A 12,666-nucleotide genomic window follows, 5' to 3' on the forward strand; every position below is an offset into this window, starting at 1 on the left:
AGTCGTCCCTAAAGGCTTGACCGATTCTCCGTTCCTGTGCTTGTTTTCGCTTTATTTTTTTTATTACCTTTCATACGTTCACAGGAGCTACAAAACTGAAATGGTGTAAAACTATCGCGGACTCCTTTTTCCACTAATTTCGGCGTCACAAATGACAACTTGTAAATTTTTTAACGTTTACGGCTTGATGACAACACAAACACACGTAGAAAACAAAGTGTGACTTTAATAGGCGCTAATATACAGATGGACGTTTCGATGTATTAGCAGTGAGTGCTCTCCTTTCCGTAGCCGTAGCGGTTCACTTCCTCGAAGTAGTCGCAGTGACTAAGCAGATCTTTCTCCAGCTTGTCGTAGTCGTAGCTCTCGTGCGTTCCTCCCACTTCCTCGGGAATTATGTCTTCGGGAACAACGTCATGCAGTTTGGCCAAGTCAGCGCCGAACAGGTGGACCTGAATAATGCATGTAATCGGTAATTTTGAACTGCTGTGCGAGGAAGACGGTATACATTCGTATATCATGGTAGCGACGGCACAGGTCGTTCAATGCTCGTCTTCTGTCTAAGCATAAAATGTATTCAAAGACACTGAGCACAGTTCCTCTGAATAGCGGACGCTAATGAAAGGCTGGGCTGTCGTTCAAAACTGTTCGAACTGGAAGGTTGACGTTTTGGAATGTTTTAGAAACCACCTATCATTCACCTGTTCTGTTCATCATTATAGTAACTTACTTGCTTTTTATATTTCATTCATTTATTTGAACCATTCTGTATGAAATTTGTTGGTTCTGGGTCTAAAGGAGCTGGTACAAGTTCTCTGGCAGGACCCTCGTAGCCACCATACATGTGCTACGACTGTTTCGGCTTCCTAGCCTAAAAATTTGAAAAATGAATATAAAAATGCGGTAGGCCCCTTTCGCGGGCAATCTACGCACAGTGATGTGCCTGCATGGCCGACAAAACGGTCAACAGGAGAAAAAGAACAAAACTTTATTTTTAAGGGAAGAGGTAAATGGGGGACGTAAGAGCTTGTCGTGCAGGTTCAGGGCCCCATCGCCTAGTTCTGCCCGCATAAAGTGGTCGCACTTTTGAGATATAGCTGGTGAGTTGCGTCTCGCACTGCTCCAAGTAATGTTCACAAGGTTGATGCCTAAAATTGTATTTTTTAATCTTTTTTGTCACCAAAACAAAAAGAAAATTCAGTGATACAGTGCGCACAGCAGGCGCGTGGCTGTGTGGTAGAACGAAATTGCCACCAGCATATATATACCCACGGGGCCCGTGGGGAACTCGTGTAAATACGTCCCAGAGTTCGCCTTGAATATTATTTATTTGCCCCGCCACGGTGGTCTAGTGGCTAAGGTACTCGGCTGCTGACCCGCAGGCAGCGGGATAAATCCCGGCTGCGGTGGCAGCATTTCCGATCGAGGCGGAAATGTTGTAGGCCGTGTGCTCAGATTTGGGTGCACGTTGAAGAGCCCCAGGTGGTTGAAATTTCCGAAGCCCTCCACTACGGCGTCTCTCACAATCATAAAATGGTTTTGGGAGGTTAAACCCCACATATCAATTCTTAATTATTGATTGAAAGATAGGTGCTGCCTTCAACGTCAAGCGAAAGCCAAGTAGACACACCCTTGACTGAATTTCTAACACGTGATCCAGGGTTAGTGAAAGGTTGTGCAGCGTGAGCAGTCGTTTCTTTACTAGCAGACCGTGCTTGAGTCGGCCTTGCGAGGCGAGAGAGGTGAGGGGGGCTGGTACGAGATGCGAGCATGCGGCGCGAGACGCGAAACGCGAGCATGCGCAGTAGGAGTGTGGGTGGCGCCGCAGCCGACGGCGAAGCGCGACATCATGCGACTATTACCCCCGTGTTCAGAAACGCTACTTGACTTGAAACCGCCTTCAATGCAGCGCGTTCGCAACGCGTCTGTGCGTTTTTGCTGCTTTGGCACCGCCTAAAGAAAAAGCGTTCGAAACGCGTTTGTGCTGCATTGAAGTCGGTGGCAAGTCTAGGTCAAGTCAAGCAACGTTTCTGAAGGCGGGGGTAAGAAATGGCCCACATTCAAGATATAGAACGCATCACAAAGAAATCGAAACGTGCAAGTAGACAACATAGATCAGCTTAAAACATGGTAGAGCCGATAATCAAAGGAGCATCCGTGAATGCCTTTACGACTGCTGTTTGATACTGCCACGCACGTTTCTTATTTCATTTTACTCTGTATTTTGTTTACGCCTACAAAGACTGTCAGCAACGCTAAGTGCAAACGGCGCCTTCATTGCTCGAGAAGCTTCACAATTGTAGTAGATCCTTTTTTTTTGCGATTGCCCGCAGAACGCGCACAACCTAAAGTCGTTTACAACTTAAGAATAAATGTAAGCTCCCTCCAACCACACCTCTCCCACACCGCATCAAATCACATTTGTTCATTTTTATGACGTCGGTAACCTACGCGTATATTATATCATTGGTTCTCTTATAAAGACACAAGTTGGTGCCGCTGGATTGGTGGCTATCTTATAAAGACGCATGTTGCTGCCGCTGTCAAACGTAATTTTTCAATTAGGGTCGTCAAACATAATTAGTATTGCACGTAGTATCTGTGTTAGCAGCGAAAAGGTACTTATGGTTGCAACAAAACCACATGGCACGACTCTCTCTCACACGGATGAATGGTTGGCGAGCCACCGTTATGGGGCGCCACTTGTATTTTTTGTATTTTGATTTTTATTCTTAGATTGCTGATTGTGGCCGACTGTACGTCATTCCAGAACTTGCACGACGACTAGTGATAAAGCTGGAAAGTTCGACGCGTCGTGTATAAAAGGTGGCGCGGCCGAACGAAGATCAGTTTATCGACGGCCGACACAGTGCGCCAATAGCAGTGTACAGCGTGCACTTCTTGCTGTAGTTTGTGTATCACGACCACAAGTTCGGCCATATAAAGAGTATAAGGGCCAAACCTCATAAGCGCGAAAATGCACGCGACAGCGACGAGCGATGCGACGTAGATCGTCTTCGCGCGATCAGTCGCTAGCGCAGGCAAACCTCATTCACGCGACGACTTCGGCAAGCGAATTCCACTGTTGCTGGCATGAGGCCGTCTACTCGCACCAAGAAAACCGCGTAGCGAGAAGTATGTAATTTAAAAATGAGATATATTGTTGTGTAATGAAACGGAAAGTGTTCATTATTGCCTTGCAGCACTTTTTTATATGCACATGCGTAATAAACATTGCGTTATTTCTTGTTGCGCATACGTGACTCGGGCAGGGTCACGTGCACCTATGTAGTCTTTGTCTTTTCCGGTTTTTCGCTATTGGCTGCTTGAGCCCAGCACTTCCGGGCGATGAGCGACGGTTTCCAAATCTGGAGAACCGAGCGATCGCGCGAAAACGAGCACGCGACACGTCGCGCGAACGCTCTGTTTCGTCGCTCATAGCATCGCTCGTCGCAGTCGCGTGCGTTTTCGCGCTTATGAGGTTTGCTCTTAACCCTGAAGGCGCCCACTGCTTCTTTCGTCCACATCACGGCCTCGTGACAATGCACTGTATGGGTGAAATTGAGAAAGCAGATACGTATTCCCAGTTTTCATCTGTTGTCAAGCCGTGTGGTCAAGCTCACCAAAGCGAGCAGGAAAATTAACTAAACACATGAACTACGCTTTATACTATACAGGAAGCAAAAGTGGCATTGACGTTCATTTCCTGATTTATTTTTGGCGCAGCTGTGGTTCCCAGTTTGAACGCTATAGTGAATACAGTGAAGCGTGGCTTCCTAATTATCCTTGTAGATTGACACCATGGTCCTTGAATACTTTTTTTAATATTGAAGGACCGTGATTGACACTAAGAATTGGATGATTGTTACTCATTAGATGGTTACTCATTAAATTAGATGGTTGTTACTCAAGCATCAAGTGTCGCTATTATCATCGTGTGCCTTCACAAGCAGTTTTCTTTCAGAACAGGGAATGTTAGGCGTATCATCTTTATTGCAGTTTTGTAAATTCATGAGTCGCTCCTCGTCGTGTAAGCGACATCTGTATATGTGTGCATACTGTACTTAAACATAGATGGGCGAGAAGCGACGAGGTGAACGTACCCTTTGTATTAGTTTGGACTTCAGGAATGTCTTGGCAATCGGGAAGAGCATGTCGAATATCGGCGGGCTGTTAACCACGTAAACTGCCTTCACTCTCAAAGGGTAGCAATCCTGAAATCAGCAAAAGCAATACTGACCTGTGAGATCACGCATTCATGCCACCGTACAAACATATGCACACACTTACGTACCACAAACTTTAGACGGACTGCGAGCTGATTCGCATCCACCAGTGGTGTCGCGAGCCATATGGCATGCACAAAAAAAAATAAAAGCCTGCGGTGTCATTTCATATGCTGTGTTTTAGCTAAAACAACCGTTATATATATATATATATATATATATATATATATATATATATATATATATATATATATATATATATATATATATATTGTTATGGCGTTTATTAGCCGGCACACAGCGAGTCTACACAATGGCGACAGTAACGGCCAAAACACGGGGTCTCCGCGCGAGCGGCGTTCTTTTTTTGGGCAGACCCACTAGAAAGCACATAAGAGTTCGACCCACTTCAGTGTTCGGCGGCTTCTCTACAATTACCCCGGGGTCGAAGAGGGAGCCGCCTGGCGACCTAACAGCTTGTCACTACGAGCGGGTCATAGTAAGCCTTCAGGCGCTCCACGTTGACTATGTCGCGCCCGCAGCGGCGCATGTCCGAAGATTGTTCAATTGGGTCGATAAGATAGTTGACCGGAGATGTGCGCTCGATCACACGGTAGGGACCTTCATATTTCGGGAGTAGTTTGGAAGAAAGGCCTGCTACAGAGGTCGGGATTGAAAGCCATACAAGGGAACCAGGAAGGAACGTGGGTTCAGAAGTGGCGGAGCCATCACGAATACTCTTCTGCTGCTCTTGCTCATGCATCGTAAAAGTCTTGGCAAGTTCGCGACACTCTTCAGCAAGCCTGGCGGTCTCGGAAATAGGTGTACACTCAGATGGATCCGGCGTGTACGGGAGTATCGTGTCGATGGTGTGTGACGGGTGCCTTCCGTACAGCAAAAAGAAAGGTGAAAAACCAGTCGTGCTCTGAGGGGCGGTGTTGTAGGCGTAGGTGACGAAGGGCAGTATGGTATCCCAATTCGTGTGGTTGGCGGCGACGTACATCGACAGCATGTCGCCGAGGGTGCGGTTAAAGCGTTCTGTCAGACCATTCGTCTGCGGGTGGTAAGCAGTTGTTTTGTGGTGGACAGAATGGCACTCAGTGAGAATGGCATCGACGACTTCTGACAAGAAGACACGGCCTCGATCGCTGAGAAGCTCCTGGGGTGGACCGTGGCACAGTATGAATCAATGCAGTAGAAAGGACGCCACATCAGGCGCAGTAGCCGCAGGGAGAGCGGTGGTTTCGGCGTATCGCGGTAAATGATCTACGGCGACGATGGCCCAGCAGTTACCAGCCGACGTCAGTGGAAGTGGCCCATACAAATCGATACCTATGCACCCAAACGGACGGTCAAGGCAAGGTAACGGTTGCAGACCGGCTGGTGACATGTGTGCGGACGGTTTGCGGCGTTGGCAAGCGAGACAGGAGCGAACGAACTGCTGGACGTAGCGGTACATCCCGCGCCAGAAGTAGCGTTGTCTAATGCGATGGTAGGTTTTGAATACCCCAAAGTGCGCGCACTGTGGATCAGAATGGAAGGATTCACATATCGCCGACCGCAGACTGCGGGGTATCACGAGTAGCCACTGCCGGCCATCGGCGTCGTAATTGCGTCGGTGTAGGAGGCCGTCACGAATGGCGAAATGGTGAGCTCGACGACGCAAGGCACGCGTGGATGGCGTTGCGGACGGATCAGAGAGCAAGTCGATCAGTTGGGCGATCCAATTATCCTTTCGCTGTTCGGTAGCGATGATGTCAACATCAATGGCAGAAACAACAACCGAGGATACTGAGCAGAGCACGTTAGCTTCAGGCAGAGGGGAGCGCGAGAGGGCGTCGGCGTCAGCATGCTGGAGTCTGTTGCGGTAGAGGACGCGGATGTCGTAGTCTTGTAAGCGAAGAGCCCAACGGGCGAGGCGGCCTGAGGGATCCTTCAATGATGACAGCCAGCATAGTGCATGATGGTCAGTGACGACATCGAATGGGCGACCATACAAATAAGGTCGAAACTTTGTAAGAGCCCAGACGATCGCCAGGCACTCTTTTTCCGTGACGGTGTAGTTTGTCTCGGCTCTTGTGAGCGTACGGCTTGCATATGCCACAACATAATCAGGGAACCCGGGTTTGCGCTGCGCCAGGACAGCGCCGAGGCCTACACCACTGGCGTCCGTGTGCACTTCTGTTGGGGCCGTAGGGTAATAGTGGCGGAGAATGGGAGGAGACGTCAACAAGTGACGGAGCTTCAAGAACGCGTTGTCGCACTCTGACGACCACAAATTGAGGGGCCCATTACTTCCGAGGAGCTGCGTCAGCGGTGATATAATCGTGGCGAAGTTTCGTATAAAGCGTCGGAAGTATGAGCACAGGCCCACGAAACTACGCAGTTCTTTGACGGACGCAGGTTTTGGGAATTCGGCCACGGCCCGAAGCTTGGCTGGGTCAGGAAGAATGCCATCCTTGGACACGACGTACCCTAGGATGGTGAGTTGGCGTGCTGCAAAGCGGCACTTCTTCAGATTTAGTTGCAAGCCGGCATTGCTCACACGTGCGAAAACTTCTTTTAGACGTTGGAGATGGGTGGAGAAATCTGGAGCGAAGACAACAACGTCATCGAGGTAACACAAGCACGTGTGCCATTTAAAGTTGCGCAGAACGGTGTCCATCATGCGCTCAAATGTCGCAGGTGCATTACACAGACCAAACGGCATGACGTTGAATTCGTACAAGCCGTCGGGTGTGATGAAGGCAGTCTTCGGTTGAGCGTCATCAGCCAGGGGTACTTGCCAGTACCCCGAGCGCAGATCGAGAGAAGAAAAAAATTGGGCTCCGTGAAGGCTGTCAATTGCGTCGTCGATGCGCGGCAGTGGGTAGACATCCTTGCGAGTGATCTTATTGAACCGTCTGTAGTCCACACAGAACCGCACAGAACCATCTTTCTTCGCAACAAGAACAACAGGAGACGCCCATGGACTGTCCGAGGGCCGAATGACGTCGCGTCGGAGCATATCGTCAACCTGCTCGTTAATTTGCCGGCGTTCAGCAGGCGACACGCGGTATGGACGTTGCCGTAATGGTGGATGGGCACCAGTGTCAATACGATGCGTAACAGTAGACGCGCGACCGAGAGAACTTCGCCCGACATCGAAAGAAGAACGGTATTCTTGCAACAGGTCTAGAAGCTGGGAACGCTGTACTGACGTAAGGTTGTCATCAATGAATGGGCCAAATACATCAGGAGATGATGGGTCAGAAGTAGAAACAGCACTGATGGTACGTGAATCGGGACAACGCGAGTCTTCGGGTACGTCCAGGACTTGTGCGTCGTCGACTGGTTCCACTCTGCCGAGACATTCCCCTCGAACCAAGGTAACAGTGTACGGGGATGGGTTGGTCACAAAAATAGCGGCGTTGCCCTGGGTGATTTGCACAGTCGCGAAAGGTACTTGGAACTGTACCAAGACCTCGATAACTTTGCGCGTAATCTCCGCCTCCGTGAATACTTTCATGATCGCGAGGACTGTGCGGACGAGAATAGAGTGATTGGTGGTGACGGATCATGGTGTCCGGGTGAGCAGAGGGACAAACACCTCGATATGTATATATCAGCAGTTCAAAAAGATATCATCAGAGCGTATGAAAAAAATCGGCCATTTCGAAACAACATATCAAAGTCAGAACGAAGGGCACTCGATGAACCACGAAAAAACACTGGAATTACTATCAAACCGGCTGATAAAGGGGGCTGCATTTAGTAGTAATTCTAAACACGTCGGAGTACTTAAAGGAAGGGGAACGACACAAAATTCTACAAAGAACTTCCAACGGACCCGACTCCCGAATTTGAAAGGGAGATAAAAGTAACCCTAAACAATCTCCGCCGGGACGAGAAAATTATCGGCAAAATGTTAAAAGCAATGTTACCGGCGCATTCTGTTCCCGGTCGATTCTATTTGCTCCCCAAAATACACAAGGCAGGTAATCCGGGGCGTCCGATAGTATCCAGTAACAGCACATCAACAGAAAATATATCAGAATTCATCAATTCCTTAATAAAAAACATCCCCCCAAATTTTCCCTCTTACCTAAAGGACACAAACCACTTCATCTGCGAAACTTCAAGTCTCGACATCCCAGGCGGCAGTTTTCTGGTGACCATGGACGTCTGCTCACTGTACACCAACATACCCCACCATGACGGAATAGCGGCTATGGTTTCTGAATATGTAAAATCTGACTCATCAACTAGTGTAAGTGGCGAGGTACTGTTTACACTTCTTGAACTTGTACTAAATTATAACCATTTTGAGTTCAACGGCAAGCATTTCCTTCAGGTCAGTGGCACTGCAATGGGCACGAAAATGGCCCCAAACTTCGCGAGCACCTTTATGGCTTCACTTGAAATCCCATTCATTGAGGGACGCACCTTGAAACCTTTCTACTACAGAAGATACTTAGACGATATTTTTATGATATGGAACCATGATGAGGGAAGTCTTCTCCGCTTCATAGAGGATTTTAACAAACGCCACCCATCAATAAAATTCACGCACAAAATTTCCAAAACTAGCATTAACTTTTTGGACGTCACTGTCACGGTCGAAAATGACCGCTTGTCAACAAACCTTTACAAAAAGCCTACAGACCGTCAAATATACCTACATTTCAACAGCAGCCACCCAAAGCATTGCAAAACGGGTATTCCATATTCTCAGGCCTACCGGTACCGAAGAATATGCACCGATATGCGGGAATTTGACAGACACGCGGAACACCTAAAGCATTCCTTATTGAAACAAAATTCCAAAAACTGGAAAACCAGCCAAAAACTGTGTTTTGCCAGCCTATTTTTGGTGCCTAAAACACTTTTCTTCGTGTCTAAAAATTCCTGCTCTGCTATGTTGTCGATCGTTATAATAAGGTATGAGTGTACTGTTATATTCGTTTGAATATCCAAAGTGCTCGAATATCCACCCATGCCTAGTATACTGCTCCTGTGCAATTTCAGCAATGCTATAATGAATAATTTAGAACAGTCCTCGTATTACAGCGAAAGCTGTTTTGAGATCAGTACATGGGTCATGTGCGGCGCCGTAGTTGTCTGCCGCCGCATGTGTTCGTAACCAGTATCGCAAGAAATTATAAAAAAAACTCAGTAAATAAAAAACACCAAGGATACAATGGGATTCAAACCCAGCCCAGTATCCAACCACTGAGCCATGCCGATGCTTGGAACTAGTTTCTAAACTAACCTTAGGCAGGCTTGATGTTGAAAAAAGAATTGTGTTAATATGAGTAATAAAGCGTTTTAGAACATCAAAGAAACAATCATGTGTCACACAATGCGAGTTGCGTAATGAGTGGGTCGTCCAATGCTCCAACACATTACAAAAGCTTGTTCTTCATCACCCATTAACTGTGGCGCAAACTCACTTCAGGCATAATTCTTTATCGTCGTCAGCCACTGAATAAAAAAAATGCACTAAATTTCTAGAAAATGTGTAGCGGATACTAAAATGACGAAGGATAGCATTGTTAAGGCCGGCCTATTACATTTAAACTTAGATATATAACGAAATCGATAAATTTCCGGAAAAATGTCATAAAGAGGATTTTGTTATATGAAGGTTCGGTATGAAAATTACCGCAGGGGCGCCTGTGCAAGTAGGCGTTTGGTGTGTAGCGACACCACGAACCCGAGCTAACGGGGGAGTTTCGACTCCCTCCCACGCCTAGCCGTGCGTGGCTTTGCCATGTCCGAGGAAAAGGGGATCCTGGGGGTTGAGCCGACGCTGGGTGATTGGACCGTTAAGGCCCCCCGGCAGAGGCAACACACCCCTTTGGCCCCGGCTTCACGTAGACGGCACCCCTGAGCTGACCCACCCAGGGGAATCGGCAGTCGCCTTTTCTTATCTCTCTCTCCCTACATATCTCTTACTATTTATCTGTCCTGTCTTCTACTCTCTTCTGTTTACTTCCAAACTTCCTGGCGGCTAGGGTTAACCCTGTGCAAATAGCCTACCTTGGTCTAGGCGCATTGAGTTATAGTGGCGTTGTACGGCTGGCGTCTGCATGTTTCAGCATTTGTATACTTGTAGCGTCCCCTCGTTGGGCTCCGTGGTGGGTGGCCGCCAACGCTGCTGAACAACAATAAGGAAGACATGCATGGAGCATTCCCACTACTGTCTGATCGTACCGGCTTAAAGCCGGTACGCACCGATGATCTCACCAGAGAAGGATTGGCCACCCTGGTGCAGTATCTGGCCACCCCCACCCGTAGGCATTCGTCAATTAACTCACGGCCCTCAGTCCCCACCAGCTGCGGAGCAACTGACCACGGCGGCGGTCAGATCTGCAGAGCAGCAGAGGGTGCTAGAAATCTCTGGATACGGACAGGCCACCATTGGAACTTGAACTTAGCAACTTTTAACGTTAGAACGTTATCTAGTGAGGGAAGTCTAGCTGTATTATTCGAGGAGCTAGAAGGCATTAAATGGGATATAATAGGGCTGAGTGAGGTTAGGAGGACAGATGAGGCCTATACTGTGCTACAGAATGGGCACGTCATTAGCTATCGGGGCTTGGCAGACAGAAGAGAACTGCGAGTAGGGTTCCTAATTCACAGAAACATAGCTGGCAACATAGAGGATTACTATAGCATTAATGAAAGGGTGGTAGGCATTGTAATTAAACTGAATAAAAGATACAAAATGAAGGTAGTACAGGCTTACGCACCTACATCCAGCCATGATGACGCTTCAGTTGAAAGCTTCTATGAAGACGAGGAATCGGCAATGAGTAAGGTGAAAACACAGTATGCTATAGTAATGGGCGACTTTAATGCAAAGGTAGGGAAGAAGCAGGCTGGAGACCAGGCAGTATGAGATTATGGCATCGGCACTAGAAACGCCAGAGGAGAGCTACTAGTAGAATTCGCAGAACGCAATAATCTGCGTATTTTGAATACCTTCTACCGAAAACGAGAAAACCGCAAGTGGACATGGAGGAGCCCTAATGGCGTAAATAAGAACGAAATAGACTTTATAATGACTGCACACCCAGGAGTCGTGCAGGATGTGGAAGTGGTTGGCAAGGTAAGATGCAGTGACCATAGAATGGTACGGGATCGAATCCGCCTAGACTTGAAGAAGGAACGACAGAAACTGATACGCAAGAAGCAAATCAATGAGCTAGCACTGAGAGGGAAAGTACAGGAATTCAGAGTGTCACTGCAGAACAGGTACTCTGCTTTTAGCGAGGAAACCAACCTCAGCGTAGATACAATGAATGATAATCTGACGAGTATCATCACGGGGTGTGCAGTGGAAGTTGGAGGCAGGGTAGCTAGACAGGACACCGGCAAGCTTTCCCAGGAAACGAAGAACCTAATTAAGAAGCGTCAAATCATGAAAATGTCAAGTACAACAGACAAAATAGAACTGGCAGAGCTTTCGAAGCTGATTAATAGACGTAAAGTATGCGGTGTAAGAAGGTATAACATGGAGAGAATTGAGCACGCTCTGAAAAACGGAGGAAGCGTCAAAGCAGTGAAGAGGAAACTTGGGATAGGCAAAAGGCGGATGTATGCACTAAGGGACAAAGAAGGCAAATTAACTACCAATATGGATAGGATAGTTAAAATAGCGGAGGAGTTTTACGGAGATCTGTACAGTAGCCGAGACAACCACGACATTAATACTATAAGAACTAGCAGTAACCCAGACGACACCCCACCGGTAATGATGGAAGAAGTCAGAAAAGCTTTGGAGAGCATGCACAGAGGCAAAGCTGCTGGTGAGGATCAAGTGACATCAGATCTGCTGAAAGATGGAGGACAGATTGTGTTAGAAAAACTAGCCACTCTATTTACGAGGTGTCTCCTGACGGGAAAAGTACCAGAGTCTTGGAAGAACGCTAACATCATCTTAATACATAAGAAAGGAGATGACAAGGACTTGAAGAATTACAGGCCGATCAGCTTGCTCTCTGTAGTATACAAGCTATTTACAAAGGTAATTGCTAGCAGAGTAAAGAAAACATTAGAATTCAATCAACCAAAGGAACAAGCAGGATTTAGAACAGGCTACTCAACAATTGACCACATTCATACTGTCAATCAGGTAATAGAGAAATGCTCAGAGTATAACCAACCACTATACATAGCCTTCATAGATTACGAGAAGGCATTTGATTCAGTAGAAATATCAGCCGTCATGCAGACACTGCGGAATCAGGGCGTAGATGAAATATATATAAACATTCTGGAAGAAATCTACAGGGGATCAACTGCTACCATAGTGCTTCATAAAAAAAGCAACAGAATACCAATAAAGAAGGGTGTAAGGCAGGGGGACACAATCTCCCCAATGCTATTCACTGCGTGCTTACAGGACGTTTTCAGAAGCCTAGAATGGGAACAGTTAGGGATAAGAGTTAATGGA

The 12,666-nt window shown here is 47.3% G+C and overlaps 1 protein-coding gene across 2 annotated transcripts in view; it reads right to left on the minus strand.

Moving 5' to 3' along the window:
• Positions 1–206: 206 nt before the first annotated feature.
• The window catches only part of LOC119170298 (alpha-tocopherol transfer protein-like), a 31,558-nt gene continuing 19,098 nt past the window's right edge, over positions 207–12,666 (minus strand). For both annotated transcript variants that reach the window (XM_075877187.1, XM_075877185.1), the window contains 2 exons: positions 4,104–4,214; positions 207–452 (listed from right to left, as the gene is read on the minus strand). In XM_075877187.1, the coding sequence (XP_075733302.1) occupies positions 264–452; positions 4,104–4,214 (300 nt within the window). In that variant the 3' untranslated portion in view covers positions 207–263. The remainder of the gene's footprint in view (positions 453–4,103; positions 4,215–12,666) is intronic.

Source organism: Rhipicephalus microplus, chromosome 2 (genome assembly GCF_043290135.1).
Source record: "Rhipicephalus microplus isolate Deutch F79 chromosome 2, USDA_Rmic, whole genome shotgun sequence".
NCBI classification, from domain to species: Eukaryota; Metazoa; Arthropoda; class Arachnida; order Ixodida; family Ixodidae; genus Rhipicephalus; species Rhipicephalus microplus.